The 16,076-nt window shown below is 51.5% G+C and overlaps 1 protein-coding gene across 1 annotated transcript in view; it reads left to right on the top strand.

The window, feature by feature from the left end:
* FAM167A (family with sequence similarity 167 member A) overlaps positions 1 to 16,076 on the top strand; it is a 42,462-nt gene that overhangs the window by 13,529 nt on the left and 12,857 nt on the right. The window contains exon 3 of the mRNA XM_028114425.2: positions 5,586 to 6,379. Coding sequence (XP_027970226.1) covers positions 6,011 to 6,379 — 369 coding nt within the window. The 5' untranslated portion in view covers positions 5,586 to 6,010. The remainder of the gene's footprint in view (positions 1 to 5,585; positions 6,380 to 16,076) is intronic.

Raw genomic sequence — 16,076 nt, 5'->3', positions numbered from 1 at the left:
TAGTTCTGCTACTCAGCCTCTCTGTGTCTCTCAGTCTCCTCATCTGTGCAATGGATACAGCACTACTTGCCTTGTAGGGTTGTTGTGAGGACTTATGTGTTGGTACATGCAACGCTGCTCGAACAATGCCTGGCGTGGTCCGCTCTGAGTAAGAATCAGCTAATGTTGTTGTGATGAGATAATTGTTTCTCTGATGTGCTCTCCTTGCATCCCAGGCACACGCAGCTAGGGCGAGTCAAGGAACACTTCCTGAAAAAGGAACCCCCTGGGAAATGAGGGGTAGAGGGAGGGAAGGGTGTTCCAGGCAGAGGGAACAGTTTGTGCAAAGCCCCGAGGGGGTGAGAGAGCGTGCTGCTCCATGGGACAGGAGCGGTGGGGAAATTGCATACTGTGGAGAAGAAATGAAACAGTTCTAGCAAGGAACCCCAGACGGCAGGGAGCAGGCACGAGCCTGGGGATCCAAACAGGGCGAGGGTGGCTTTCGAGTGTCTTAGAATGTAGAGCAATAGGGAGTGAGTGCAGTCAGGGAACGGGCTCATCTTCATGCTACCTTCACCCTTGAGAGAGACAGAGACAGGGAGAGACAGAGAGACTGGGTTAGCAGCCGCTGCAGGGCTCCCCTGCCCTCCGTGGAGCCCAAACCCATGGAAGTGGGTTTGAAAGTGGTCCAAGTGAACAGACTAGGTTATGATGACACAGGGCATAATTGGCCGGATGACTGAGCTGCACCCACCTGGCTCCTCCAGCAGCCCGGGAGTTAGCTCATGGCTGGCACAGCTGCCTTCCCTGAAGCAACCGTGGGCTGGAGTGAGCCAGGAACGTGTTCGAGCAGCAGTCCTCCCAGGCAGCGCAGGTCCCCGGGCGCTGGCTTGTCTCTACCACAATGAGGTGGATGCGCCCCTGAGGCTTGTCTTCTGTTGCGGGAAATTTCACGTCCCCCGGCAGCCGGGTGGCCCGCCTGGCAGAGCATGCCTGGGCCTGGTGGGATTAGGGTCTGACCTTGTTTTTCTGGGTGCCTGGTTCTACCAGCATCCTTTAGCTTTCCTCCCCAGGCTGTCCACCTTTGCAAGGCTCAGAGGGAGAGAAAATGTGTTCCCCAGCAGCAGGAAGGACTTAGGTTAGATATAAAGCAAGCCCCTTTGCCCAGGTGTTGGAGGGCTCTTCCTCCCAGCGCCTGTGCTCCCAAATCCCCGGTTTGTGCAGAGGAAAGGGAAGTCTCTACTGCTCTTTCAGACCAGGGAGCCGTCCAGGGCTGGCTTCTGCTCCCTGCACCCAGCTGAGTGCCCACTAAGTGCCCACATCCCTGTGGTGACCTGAGTCGTGACATTCCAGCTCAGCTCCTGGCAGCCTAGCTGGAGGGGAGGGGGAGCAACTCCACAGGGGCTCTTGAGCACCAGGGCATCCAGAGGGGCAGCGATCCCCGGGACACCATCTGAGGACCAGGAGAATGGAGAACGGGTCCTGTTTCAGCAAATCCACACCACCTGCATGTGCTGGGGGCCGTGGGAAGCAGTCTAGGACTCCGTCCCTGCCTGCTACAGGTGACCACACACCTCAAGGGGAGAGTCCCTGACTCAGGGTGCTCCACACCCGACACATGCCTTGATGCTAATAATAATCCTCAGGTGGGTACAGATCTTCAAAGGTTGCAGAGAGCTTTCATGCACCAGATTTCCAGCTGATCCTCCCAGCATCCTCATGAGGCGGGTTGGGGTAGGAAGCCCCTTTGTACAGAGGAGGAAACGGAGGCTGAGAGGAGAGAGCTGAGCCCCAGCACTGGGTTTCTGGGGAGCACATCTGGGGCCAGAGCTGAGGCATTCAGCCCCCTGCCTTTGCTCTTACCATGTGGATAACACACTGTCAAAGATGGTCACTCCTGGGGCCCTGAGCTGTGGACAGGGGTGTTTAGAATAGGAGCAGGGAGCGAAGGGAGTGGGGCTATGGAGAGTGGTGTTTTCCAAGCTGGGCTTTTCTTCTCCTTCCTGTGGCAGACCTGCTAGTCACCGCTGCATGATGAGACTCTGAGGGGGAGACTTGAACATCTGGGGGGAGTTGGGGCCAATCGACGTCATCTCAGTCAGCTTTGAGGGAAGGATGCAGGGTGCAGGTAGTGGCTCAGGCCACCCAGCAGGTCTGGGATGAACGGGGTGACTGCTCAGTGCAGCACAGAGTAGTTTATCTGGTCACATGACTGATGTAGCACTGATAGGTTTCATCATCTTAAGAATAATAGTTTTAAAGTATAACTTTGTCTAGGGCTTACCATAGAGCAGGCACCATGGGAAGGGCTCGATATTTGTTACTTCAATCCTTGAAATGGCTCATGAAGCTGATATTATTACCATCAGGGCCGGCTTCATGAGCGAGGGGCCTGGGCAGCCCCACTGGGCCCCGTGCCTGCAGAAATGCTCTGCAGTTGCCATCTTGAAATTCTTAATACTTTTCCACAAGGAGCTCTGCAATTTCATTTTGCGCCGAGCCCAGCAAATTCTGTAGACAATCCTGGTTATCTCCTCTCCTTAGAAGAGGACACAGAGGCACAGAGTGGTCGAGAAGCGACATGTCCGAGATCACAGAACGGGGCGCCCTTGGCAGGGGGTCTAACCTCTGGAGTAGACAGAGGCCAGCCAGAGTCCAAAGACTGTACCCAGATCCGGCTGCCGGCACCTGTCTGTGGTCAGGGGTGACTCACTTCACCCCTCCCAACCTTGATTTTCTCATTTGTGAAATGGGGTGATCCCACCTGCTCCTCGGGGCCACTGGGAGGCTTGAGAGAGAGGATGTGTACACGGGTTCTTTCACACACTCCCTAAGCTTAGCAGATCAAAGGATCATCATTAGCTGACTCACAGTGCATTGGCGCTCCTGTTAATGCCTCCAAGTCCTTCTGACACCGTCTTCACAGGCCTTCTCTGGATTGCTTTAGAAACCGCCAATTAAAATAAACTCCCCCTACCCTTGGAGGCAGCCTCATAAAGTCCTGGAGTCATAGCTCTTTCCCACTCCAAAGGGAAGACCCTTCCCTAACAGGTTCTCCCTCCAGCCACAGCTGCCCCTGCCTTCTGCAGTGAAGTGTGCAGCTCAGGGAGAGAACAGTCCGTGTCATCTGCTCACACAACTGCGGTGTGAAGGGAGCATTACTTACGGTTTGTCTGCGATTAGATCCTCTCCACAAAGCTTCACTGGAAACCATCAGAGCTCCCTTGTCTGGGGGGGAAAGAATCCTGTAAGGTAGAGCCACCCTGAGGCACACTCAAAACATTCTGCAAAGAGGCCTCCAGCGCCTGGGAGGGGCTGCTAATAGGTCTCTAGATTCTGAGAGATTCTAAAGAAGCCTGTGGGACCTTGGAACTGCGCAGGAAGCCCCTCCTGAGAACACCCAGCATTTGCAAAGCATCCTAAACCTGCAGAAAGTGTGTACGAACCTTAGTTCTGCCAATCCCCCAAACCTAGGAGGTTGGTATTATCACCCCCATTTTATAGACAAGGAAACTGAGGCTCAGCAAGCCTGACAGCACCTACAGTTTGGCCATCTGATCCCTAGTCTAGGGTTTCTAGCTCAAGACCAGTGGTTCCCAGTCCTGGCCGCTCACTCACATCCCCTGGGGGGCTTTAAAAACACCCTGATGGCCGAGTGCTGCCCCACATTAATTGAATCAGAACCCCTGGGAGTGGAGCCTGAAAATTCATTTTTGTGGAAGTTCCTCTGAGGATTCCCATCTGGGTGGCTAGAGGTGAGAACTAGGTTTCTCTGCCATTGGTTGGGATAGAATATTCCTCCTCATTCCTCAGGGATGCCCCCAAATGGGCCAGGCTCAGAGCATGGGGAAGACAGCCAGACTTCCTTTGGTCAGATCGAGTTGCAGGCAGGGATTATAGAAACAGTCCAAAAAAACAGCAAGCTCTGTTCTTCTTCTTCTTCTTCTTCTTCTTCTTCTTCTTCTTCTTCTTTTTTAAGATTTTATTTATTTGAGAGAGAGAGAGCAAGCACAAATGGGGTGAGAGGGGCAGAGGGAGAAGCAGACTCCCTGCTGAGCAGGGAGCCCAACATGGGGCTCGATCTCAGGATACCCTGACCTGAAGGAAGACACCTAAATGATGGAGCCACCCAGGTGCCCCCAAATTTTATTTATTTGAAAGACAGACAAAGGAGAGGAAGAGAGCGTGAGCAGGGGCAGAGAGAGAGAGAGAGAGAGGAGTAGACTCCCCGCTGAGCAGGGAGCCTGATGCTGGACTCAATCCCAGGATCCTGGGATCAGGACCTGAACCGAAGGTGGACGCTTAACCGACTGAGCCACCCAGTCTGTTCTTCTTGAACATCTCCATTGCTGGGTGGGAGAAAAGCCCCAGAGCTTCCGTGGGGCGCTGAGACTATGTTTTTATTTTGCCCCTGCCCAACTCTCTGCCTCTTCCTATGTCTGTCCACCAACACCCTGTGCCCAGTTCCCATCACCCAAACAAGTAATCAGAACTCTTAGTTTTAGTTTTTCTCCTTGCAGAGATCTTTTTAGGCTCACGGAAGTCAATAAAAATCTGTCCCTTCTCCTCCCTTTCCACACCAACAGCACACTCTCCAGACTATGAATGTCTTGTTTGTTTTCTTCGTGTTAGCTTTATCTTGGACATTATTCCACATGAATTTATTCTTTTTCTGCATGCCCTCAGCACATGTTTTTAAAGATCACCCTGAGAACCAAGGACTTCTCTCCTTGGTTCAAGTCAAATGTCCCTTACTCTGATGTGCCCATCTCCACTTGCCTGGACCCCGTGGGTGCAGGGAAGTGGCTGGGAGGTTGGGGTCTCTCACTCGGACCCGGAGTTCCTTCTTTACCCTGTGCTCAGACCACCTCCCCAGAGTTGGGAAGGCCAAATCTGATGAGAGCCGCGCCCTTGTCCATGAGGCGCTGCAGTGCGGGCATTTTAGGTAAATGTGGGAACCATCTTTCTAGAACGGTGAGTCACAATCCTTGCTCGGTTTAACAGTCCTCCTTGAGGGAGGTCAGCTCTTCCCTCAGCTGTTGCAGGTTTATTTGCTTCCTCCTCAGAAGAGGTGAGGTAAGGTGGTGTTCTTGGAGGAAGAAGCTGAGAGTGGAAGAGCCAGCGCCTGAGGACAGGGGCTGTGGGGGGCGGGGTGGGGCGGGGCCAGCTGTGTCGGCCTGGGGACCCACAGGTCGCTCGCTGGCTGTCGCTCAGAGGAGAGACCTGACCCTTCAGAATCAGACAACTCAGCCTTGTCCTCACTAATTGCCAGGAGCTCTCTGGTGAGTCATTCAAACTCGCAGAGCCTCAGGTTCCTTGCATGTAAAATGGGGACAGAAAGAAGTAACTTACAGACTTGCCTTGGGGACTGAATGTGATAATTCATTTTGTTAGACGGTGAAACACCGTACAGAGCATTGATTTATTATTAACTTCTCTGCGTTAAGACTTGAAATCGCCTCACTTCTCGTCCTGAGTGAGCAGTAGGCAGCCCTGTCACCTAACCTCTCTGAGCCTCAGTTTCCCCTCCTGAGGAGCTCAGGAATGTGGCAGGCCTCCTGCCAGGGGAGGGATTAGGACTGACATCATTTGCATCCTTCCTGCAGGGCCTCCTCCAACCAGCTGGCAGCCTCTCCCCGCCTGCCCTTGCCCGTGAGGAGGGAGCTGAGTCCTGCTTCCCCCCCCATCCGCCCGCACCTCCAGGACTGAGAGCTCTTCTTGGCAAATCTGCCCCCAAAGATTCCTGCTGACGCTTGTCTGTTCCTGCCCTTTTGTGAAACATGGCACCCACAGGACTCCGAGAAGAATCTTAAATCCTGAGCCTCCACAGCGGCTCTGGAGGGCACTCCGTGTGGCTCATCCACCGTCCCCGTCAGCTCCGGGAGCTGCTCACATCCCAGCAATGCCCTCAGGAGCCCCGACCCCAGCTGGATGAGACCATTCCTGAGTGGGACCCAACCTTGCCACCCACCAAGATTCGCACACTGCCCCCCACCACCTCCCATGCCCGGCTGCCCCAGCAGACTCTAGAATGTCTGTGCCTCAGATCCAAGTAGAAGAAGTGGCAGGTGGGCAAGAAGAGACGGCAGGAGAAGCCCTGCCTCCCGACGACCACCTCCGGAGCCTGAAGGCTCTCACTGAGAAACTGAGGCTGGAGACCCGAAGGCCCTCCTACTTGGAATGGCAGGCCAGGCTGGAGGAGCCGACATGGCCCTTTCCGAGGCCAGCTGCTGAGCAGGGGGAGCATGGGGAGGAGGAGCCCTCATCCCCGAGGAGAGAGCCCAGGCAGCATCCCCCACCCAACGGGAGTGCCAGCCAGGACGCTGGGCCCCAGCCCACCGGCAAGCTGGAAGGCTTTGAAAGTATTGACGAAGCTATAGCCTGGCTCAGGAAGGAACTGGTAAGAATCCCTGGAAAAGATGTCTCTCTCTCTCTCTCTCTCTCTCTATATATATATATATATATATCTGTCTCTCCCTGTCTCCTGTCTGTGTCTCTCTTTATCTCTTTATCTCTCTGTCTCTCCCCCATCTCTGTCCTTCCCAACTGCATGTCTGTCATTGTCCTATTAAATCAAGGGTGGACCTCATTACTGTGTGGTTACAGGAGATCAACATGCCAGTCAGCCCCTAGTCACAGGTACTTATGGAGGAACTGTATTTAAGGAGCTGCCCAGAGGTTGGCGTGGTTGATGGGGCCTGAAAGCTTTGGGCTGGGTCTCGGAGGCTGAGTGGGAGTCTGCCCAGAAGTCAGGAGCTGGGGGGGCATCCGAGGGAATGAGCATGAGCAATAGGTACGCTTGGGGATGGGGGGGGGGCAGCAGCTTGACCTTTTCTCTGCCCAGGGGCCCAGCAGGCTCCCAGCAGATTCCCAGCAGGGACATCTCTAGCATGTGGGAAAGGGAATGGGTGTTCAGAGCTTTGTGCCCATAGCCCAGGGGAGAATCACTGGTCCCAGGCATAGGGCTCCTTGGCAAAGTTGGGCACGATGCTAACGCTCCCCATGATCTCAACTCCTGCCCCTCCTCATCACCTGTGGCCCAGGTCACACCTGCCCAGTCAGGCCACTCTAGCCACAGGTGAGCCAGCAACCAACGGCCAACTGCCTTCGAGAGCCACTCATAACTCCTGTGTCAACAGGGTAGGCAGAGGGCTCCCCGGTTCGTTTTGCAAAAGCCTGAAAAATAGATCCCCTTTGGGGCCTAGAATTCCTCATGGGTTGAAATAAATCATTGGGGCAGGGGGGAGGGGAGGCTCAGGGACTCAGGTGTTCTGATCCATTGGAAATCTTTTTTGGTTTTCATGTTTAGTCCTTAATGTTGAAACTACTTCCCAAAACACACCACTCCACGATGTCTGTCTTTAGTAACTGAAGTGTCAGTTGGATTGCACAGCAAATGGGGCACCTGTGGATTCAGGCTGGGTCTCTGGACACTTCACTGCCACGGGGTGCTCTTGGGGGGTTTAAGAGGTGAGTCGAGAGGGACACGCGGTGGGCCTGGCTCTTTAAAGCTGCTCCTTAAACTCCTGAGGCTGAACTGCTTTAGTTGGTTTTCACAAAGAACAAAAATATCCCCATCAATCAAGGATTCAATTACTGGGCTCTGGGCCCATTTGAGGTTTTATTGCTTCTGGGAGGGGAGGCCTTTGCTTTTGAAATAAATTAGCGTTCCTCGTGGGCCCCCTTTTGGGGTAGAGAGTAGAGAAGGTATTCCCCGTGTGTGAGCCAGGAGGGAGTTTTCTAGAGCTTGTCCTCCTCATCCTGTAGATGAGAGAGGTGTCTCTCAACTCCCGCTGCATATTAGAGTCACCTGGGAAGACTTAAAGGGTCCCAGAACCTAGACACACCTCAGATCAATCAAATGAATGTCAGTGGGTGGGCCCCAGACATCAGTAGATTTTAAAGTCCTTCCCCCCACCCCCTCTCTACCCCTGGCACTTCCAAACACAGCCTAGATTGAAAAGCATTGCTGTAGATCTGCAGGCTGTGCCCCTTTTCCTCGACCATCCATTGCAAGCTAAGCCGCGTGAGTGACCGGGCCAGACTATATGCTGAGAGAAAGCAGGTGGGCCAGGTCAAGGACAACCATGGGTAATGTAGAGAGCAATGCTCTGTAGGCAGAGAGAGAAGCACTAATTGTCAGGACTAACTCGACTGCCAAAGGCTGTCTGAAATAAGTACACGGAATGTCAGCATTAATAATGCTTTATATTTGCAGGATATTTTTTTCATATACGGTGTAGTAGGTTTTTTTCCTATGTTTTTATTTAAATTCCAGTTAACACAGTGTAATATTAGTTTCAGGTCTATAACAGTGATTCAATACTTCCATGCATCAGCTGGTGCCCATCACAAGTGCCCTCCTTAATCCCCATCACCTATTTCGCCCATCCCCCTAACTCCTCCCCTCTGGTAACCATCAGTGTGTTCTCTATAGTTGAGAGTCTGTTTCTTGGTTTGCCTCTCTCTCTCCTTTTTTCCCTTAGCTGGTTTGTTTTGTTTCCTAAATCCCACGTACGAGTGAAATCATATAGTGTTTGTCTTTCTCTGGCTGACTTACTTCACTTAGTAGTATACTCTCTAGTTCTATTCATGTCATTGCAAATGGCAAGATTACATTCTTTTTATGGCTGAATAATATTCCATTGTGTGTATCCATTCATCAGTCAATGGACACTTGGGCTGCTTCCATAATGTGGCTATTGTACACAATGCTGCTGTGAACGTCGGGGTGCATGTATCCCTTCGAATTAGTGTTTTTGTCGTCTTTGGGCAAATACCTAGTGGTGCAATTGCTGGATCGTAGGGCAGTTCTATTTTTAACTTTTCTTTTAGGATTGTATTTATTTATAAGAAAGGGAGAGCAGGGGATGGAGGGGAGTAGGGGAAGAGGGACAAGCAGACTCCTTGTTGAGCACAGAGCCCCGTGTGGGGCTCAATCTCCCGACCCTGAGATCATGACCTGAGCTGCAACCAAGAGTCAGAGGCTTTAACTGACTGAGACACCCAGGAGCCCCTCTATTTTTAACTTTTTGAGGACACCCCGTACTGTTTTCCGGAGTGGGGGCTGTGCCAGTTTATTTGCATGGTATTTACGCATTTACCCCTTCCCACCATTTCTCTGTGCTACCGGGGATGGGTAATAGTAGTAACAATAATAATAATAATACCGAGATTTGTCACTGATTGTGTGTTGTGTGCCACACACTTCACAGGCATTACTTACTTCTTTTGATTGTCATATCACTTTCCTGTCAACCCCATTTTACAGAGGAGAAAAGCAAGGCTCAGAGAGAGAGAGTCGAAATTTGAACTCTGGCCCATCTGGTTGCGTTGCCCACGCTCTTACTTAGCCACCGTGCTACATAGTATCTTCCAAAGGCAATGGATCTTGCTGGGTGATTCCTAAAAATGTACATTCACAAAGATGCCAGCAGTGAACAGAATGCATGGGAGTGGGGGCCAAGGAAGAAATAAGACCGAAGAGTCCCAGTCCTCACACCGTTATTTCCTTGTCTTACGTCAGACCCATGTGATTGCTGTCATTGTCTCCATTTTACAGATGAGTAAAGTGAGGCTCATAGAAGTCAGATGCCCTGCGTAGGGTTGTATGACCAGGAAGTGCCAGAGCCAGAGCTTGAACTCAGACTTCACCAGTGAGGGTGGAGAGCTATGGGGAGAAGAAGCAGGAGAGCTGGTCCTCCCGCGAAGGGCCCAGTTGGGCATGCTGAATGAGCAACGACAGGGGTGGATTTGTGCTCCAGAAATCCCTCTGGAGCACTTCTTAGAGCAGTGACTCCCAAACTAATGTGCATACAGTTCACCTGGCTCTCCTGGTAAAATGAAGATTCTGATCCTGTTGGTCTGGGACGGGGTCCACGATTCCAAATTTCCAACAAGCTCCAAGGTAATGCTATATACTGCTGGTCCACGGACCACACTTTGAGAAGCAAGGACTGAAAGGCAGGCAGGACTGGGGCCAGGGAACCAACAAGGGACCTCAGAGGGAAGCCCCAGGGATCCCCAGGCCTGCACCCTGAGCTGAGCTGCTGCCATAGCTGCCCTTTTGGCTCAGGGCTCAGTAAGTACACAGGCCTGTGGGAAGGAAGTCCCAGCATCCCACACCGAGTTGTCCAAGAACCAGATTCCATCAGAGATTGTATGTCTGCGGTCAAAAGCAGCTCAAATGCCGACTGGCAGGCAGGCCAACTTGAACATGCAGTTCTGCCCACTTCGCTTCCGGATTAAATAGCAACAAAGGCAACTCGTAAAATCCTTGGACTGGATGGAAAACACGGAGTTCAACATCTGCACAGCAAACGCATTCTCACATTTTTAGAATTTCAATCAAAACACTTAACTTCATGTCATTTGTTTTCCTAATTTGTCATCTGTCAACTCACTGCAGGTGTCACTGAAAATTAACCTGTTTTTGGGTGCCTGGGTGGCTCAGTCAGTTAAGCGTCTGCCTTCGGCTCAGGTCGTGATCCCGGGGTCCTGGGATGGAGCCCCATGTTGGGCTCCCTGCTCAGCGGGGAGTCTACTTCTCCCTCTCTCTCTCTCAAATAAATAAATCTTTAAAAAAAAATTAACCTGTTTAAAGAACCCAGTGAAAGTAGTTTCAAATAACCTTTGTTTTATTTTAAGCCCAGAGTTAAGTTGTCTCTGTAGCTGGGTAGGCTCATAGGCAAATTTGTCTTTTCTCCTCATGTGGCTAAGGTAGCAGATTAAAAATCTGTAATTCAGACAATCAGGTGGCTGCTTTCCCTCCAGGAGGTCAAACCCTCAATTTGTTGGAAGTTTTGGCTCCGGAGTAGGTTGTGCTCAGTAGTGGGCAGGCCCTGAACAGCTCTGTGATTATCACAGGGCTGTCCCCGGAGTCGTTGATAAAACCAGTGAGGCCTTGGTTATCATTGTTGGCCCTTTCAGAGGCAGGCCAGGCTGGGTCTGGACAGACAGGCTAGTCCATCCCGTCCGTCTCCTACCAGGCCAGCTCAAAGGCAGAGAGTGACTGCCTGAATCTTATTTCCAAGGCAAGAAAGGATCCTAAGAGCTCCCTTGGGGGTTCACTCTCCCTCTCTGCTCTCACCACAGGGAAAATGACAAGTCACTCCTGACATGCTCCAGGGACTTATAAGTAGGGCAGATATTTCCTCCAGTCTCATGTGTTGGAGGATACGAGGAAGGTGGAGATCCTCAAACCCTGTTGGCATTGCTCCTCCAAGCTAGGAAGGCCTGAACTTTGGCGTCCCCAAGTATCCCAGGCCCCTGTCTCCATCTGACTATGGCAGGCAGGGCTTATGGCCTCTGTGTGCAGGGGACAGACTTGGAGCTCAGTCCAGTGGCCGTGGTGCATCTCTGCTTGTTCCAGACTGCTTATGTTGGCAGAAAGTCCCAGCCTCCAGCAACTTGCCTTTGGGGCGGCCTTACTAGGTGGCCAAGGGGTGGGGGCAGTCCTTCAGGAAAGAGTGAGCTAGAAAGGGCACGCCCCAGATGCTGTGGGACTCAGTTCTCTAGCTGAGTCTGGAATTCAGAACATTTCACAAACCTCTGTGCTTGGTCCCAGAGCTTGCAGCACAAGGGGGAAAGGGACGCTCCCTTGTCTCCTCTCTTCAACCCTGCTAAAATGTTCCCCTTGCCGATCCAAAAGATAAAGAAAGGGGAAAAATCTTCCACTTGGCCTGCATGGTGCCAAAACTAAAAACAAAACAGAACAGTCCAGCTTCCTAAGGGGTTGTCTTTGGGGCAAGAATCCTCGGGCGTGAGCAGATATGTTTCTTTTAGTTTCGTGCAGGTGTTTGATACCCACAGAAAGCCCCCAAAAAGGTGTTTATGCTTGTTAGAAAAGGGGAAGAGGAACCTGACAAGTTTTAATAATTCTAGGGCCTGCCGTGGCAGGAGGTCATGGACCTGAACTCAGCTGGCCCTTCTGTGGCCACGGCTTGATTTCAGCCTCTCCTGATTAAGCCTCTCTTGCCTGCGCTGCCTGGTTGGCAAGCACGTGACTGGTGTGTCCCAGGCACGGCCAACAAGGCCAGTGTTCCCTATTTCCACTGAATGATACAGCCAAATGGCAGTTCAAATGCACCGAGCATCGTCTGATGACAGCCACAATGCTCCCATCTGGGGAGCATGGTATGGTCCCCAAAGCACTTTTACATACAGTATCCTGGGAGAAGGCTTGGAGGTACTTGCCACTCCCATTTTACAGAGGAGAAGACTGAGGCTCAGAAAGATGCTAAGCCTAAGAGCAGACAGGTTAAGTGACTTGCCCAAGGCCATATGCAAGGTTATGGCCAAACCAGGACATAGACCCACATCTCCTAGCCCTGGATCCAGATCACTTACCTTTTGTACTAGGTATAGGTACTAATACTCAGTGTTCTAGTCAGTGGGGCCAGGAGTTGTCAAAAAGCCTGTATTTAAAACCCTGCTGGGTGCCTGGGTGGTCAGTTGGTTGGGTGTCTGCCTTGGGCTCAGGTCATAATCCCAGGATCTTGGGATCAGGTCCCGCATCGGGCTTCTCTCTCTCCCACTGCCCCTACCACCGCTCGTGTTCGCTTGCCCTCTCTTTCTCTATCAAATAAATAAATAACATCTTTAAAGGAAATAAATAAATAAAACCCTGCTAACTACAGATCAGGACACGTGTAAAGGGTGAGCGATGCCTCATAACCACCCTGTAGCAGGGCCTGGGACAGCTGTGGCCATTTTATGATAAGGATATGCTCAGAGCCGTCCAGGGAGGTACTGGCTGAGCTGGGATTCGAGTCCCCAGAGTTTCTAGTCCAGCTGTTCTTTTGCCCGACTCTGAGTCTTCTCAGTGCAGCTGGGAGCTTTCAGCCTGCCTGGCATGAGCAACCTGCGGGAGGAAGGCTCCTGGCCACACACTTTAGTAACCCTTCAGTCATTACTAAAGTATTTATAAGCAAAGGCAATAGGACAAAACATCAATCACCTTTATTTCTGAGTGCCAGTATTATTCTTTGGACTTTTCTATAGCTTCTGAGGTTTCTAAAATAGGAATACATTATATATCCTTAGGAAGGGAAAAGATTTAAAAATGAAAGGCAAAAAGAAAAAAGAAGAGTTCCAAGCTCCTCTCTGTCTTGCCAGTGTAATTGGTACACATTCCTTACCTTGTAATCTACAGGTTTTAAAAAAGGCATAGACTCTCCTAGACTAAGATAAGAAAATTGAGGCCTGGATCCCCAGAAATTCCCCCCCTCACAGCGAGAGCTGATGAGGTGGGGACTGTTGGCCAGGGAGATGAAGCCGACTCCAAGAATCAGGTCCTGCCTCTTTCCTTCCCTTGACTGTCTTGCAGTTGAAAGGAGTTGGAGGTGGAAGACAGAGGCCTGATGGGGGTAGCCACCGAGAATATCAGGAGAAGGCAGCCCTGGAGCTGTAAGAGACAGGCGGGGGAGACCTTTGATCCAATCCTCCGTTCAATCAGTATAGCCAGAGTTCACCGAGTGCCTGAGTTTAGGACCTGGGTGCAGGTGGGGGCCAGGGTGAATGGGACAGGGTTCCTATCTTTATGGGGTTCTCCCTTTTGTGGAGGAGACGGACACAAAACACAATGACACGATGTGACAAGAGCCATACTAGAAGTATGATAAGTACAGTTCGAAAATGCTTTGGGGAGCTCAGGTGCACGCCGAGTGGTCACTTGTGTGCCAGGCACAGCGGACAATGAAATTAACCAAAGGGAAATACACAAATCCCTGCCTTCAGCAACCAGATCCATGTCTTTAAGTGTGGTTGACATTAGGCTGCTCCTCATTTCCCACATTTTTCCGATAAGAAGGAAAACCCAATTCCTCTGATGGGCACCCTCTAGGTTATAATAACTACACAATATGTTAGTGTGTAGTAACTATTGGAAGAGGTACCCAGGGCATTTGTTAGAAATACAGATCCAGGGACACCTGGGTGGCTCAGTCGGTTAAGCCTCTGCCTTCGGCTCAGGTCATGATCCCAGGGTCCTGGTATCCAGTCCCCATTGGGCTCCTTGCTCAGCGGGAAGCCTGCTTCTCCCTCTGCCTGCTGCTCTCCCTGCTTGTGCTCTCTCTCTGACAAATAAATAAAATCTCTAAAAAAAAAAGATACAGATCCCTCTCAACCCTCTGTGGAAATTCAGATTCCATACATCTGGGGCGGTGTCTGGAACTTAACAAGTGCCTGTGGGTGATTCTAATGCAACTGGATTACTAACCAGTCACAGGTGGAGTGGGAAAAGCATAAAATTTGTAACTAAACTAGACTTCCGGTCAGGTTTTACTATACCCTAGCTGTGTGACTTTAGGAAAACCAATTAACCTAGCCCCAGGTTTTGTTATTGTAAAATGGATCTAATAAATACCTACCTGGCAGAGTGTATATAATCCCTGACTACCGAGATAGTCAGGGACTCTATACTAAATGTCCTGTGTACATTTATATTCATCACATCATTTAATACAGCGCTCTTTTAAGGTAGGCTCCATCTCCATTTTGCAGATGGGAAAACTGAGGTAAAGTAATTTGGCCAAGATCAACCAGCAGAGCGGGGGTTTGAACCCAGAGCTGCCCGACCTCAGAACCCCTGCTTTGAAAGGCTGCTATACAATCAATTGCTCTTGGAATCGAATGAGCATGAATCCACTTTATATCTCATGAAGTTTTAGGCTCATTCAGCACATCCTCTCAACTCCTGGAACTCTAGGCTGTTATTCTCCAAAATTCACTTGATTTTGCACTTTTTCCAAGAATTCCCCTCTCCCTCTGAGAAGTCTTCATTATTCTAATACAAAGGCTGGGTCTGGTCACACACAGGTGCAGAAGGGACTGTTCAAGCCTGAGACATCCCCCTGGGCTGAACTTCCCCTTTCTGAAGGATGTATTATTTTATAAGCTTCAGGACCCACCCCTGTTCCCAAGCTGCCACCAGGCCCCCCTCACAAAAAAATCTGAGCACTGCCCAGAGGCTGTTGTTGGTCATGTCCCTGGGCACAGGCCTGAGCCAGACACAGCCAGGGAGCAGTCAAGAGCCAGGGAAAGGTGATAGAAAGGCTCACTCAAGGCAGCTGAGCCCTCGGCAGGGGAAATGGTTTCCAGGTCTGCCCCTGAGTGCCTGGCCCTCAGGAGCCACAGCAACCCGGGGAGAAGGAAAGTCCCAAGCCAGTGGGAAGTCCTCGCCTCCCATACCACCCCTACTGCAGGGCAGGCACGCCCACCAGCACCAGTGTCTGAGGAGGACCCCTCTGATAGAGCTAGTTCTAACAGTGCTAGCTAGAAGGATGCACAGAGCCCCCAAATGCTAGAGCAGGAAGGAGCCAAAGGGCTGATCACCCCGGTTTTTCACTGAGGGTAGGAGATACGCGGAGAGATTCCATGGGTGCCCTTCAGTCAGCTGCCACAGGCTTGGGCCCAACCCTTTTCATCCCACCCCCCCATCCCCAGCTCACACTCTGCCAACAGCCCACAGGGTCTCTGCTGGCCACATTCCACAGCACTCACCAGTTGGTGACCTTACTAAGCACCTGGGGCGTGTGGGGGAGGGGCAGCCCTGACTCATGCCCTAACTCTGGACTATGGGGTTGGGGGGGGGGGCTGGCGCTGGGTCATGGCCGCTTCCCAGGCAAGCAAATACTCTCCTGAGGTGGGTTTTGCGTTCACCCTGGTGCCCTAAGTTGCTGCGAGTTCCCTCGGGCAGATGAGGCCCAAACCATCTGTTCTTTCCAAGGAGGCAGGCTCTGGGTTAATGGAGTGTGAAATGACTTTGGAGAGCGAAATGGCCTCCATCATGCCTGGAAGGTGGGGCAGAGAATAGATTTTCGCTTCACTTCCTCTTGAAGGCACCGGGAGAATCTATATATAGAAACTACAGGTGTATGGGAGCCTTGATTACTCATACAAGCCCCAGCTCCAGAGAACTCTCGTCCCACAAGCAGCAATCCTCACTCATGGTCAGTGTTTCTGGCTGGTTCGTGGGCTTGCTCAGCATCCGGTGTGAAACTCCCACTCCGTCCGTGTCCAAGCTGGGAAGCCCAGAACCCAGGAGAAGTCTAGAAGTCCCAACACGGGTGCTCAAGGGGTCTTCTAGGGACTCTCTA

This window comes from Eumetopias jubatus, unplaced genomic scaffold (genome assembly GCF_037043125.1).
Source record: "Eumetopias jubatus isolate StellerSeaLion01/CBP00866 unplaced genomic scaffold, mEumJub1_p1.0 scaffold_2, whole genome shotgun sequence".
Classification (NCBI taxonomy): Eukaryota; Metazoa; Chordata; class Mammalia; order Carnivora; family Otariidae; genus Eumetopias; species Eumetopias jubatus.
Note: the sequence above shows the minus strand (reverse complement) of the source record. Positions and strands in the feature narration are given on the sequence as shown.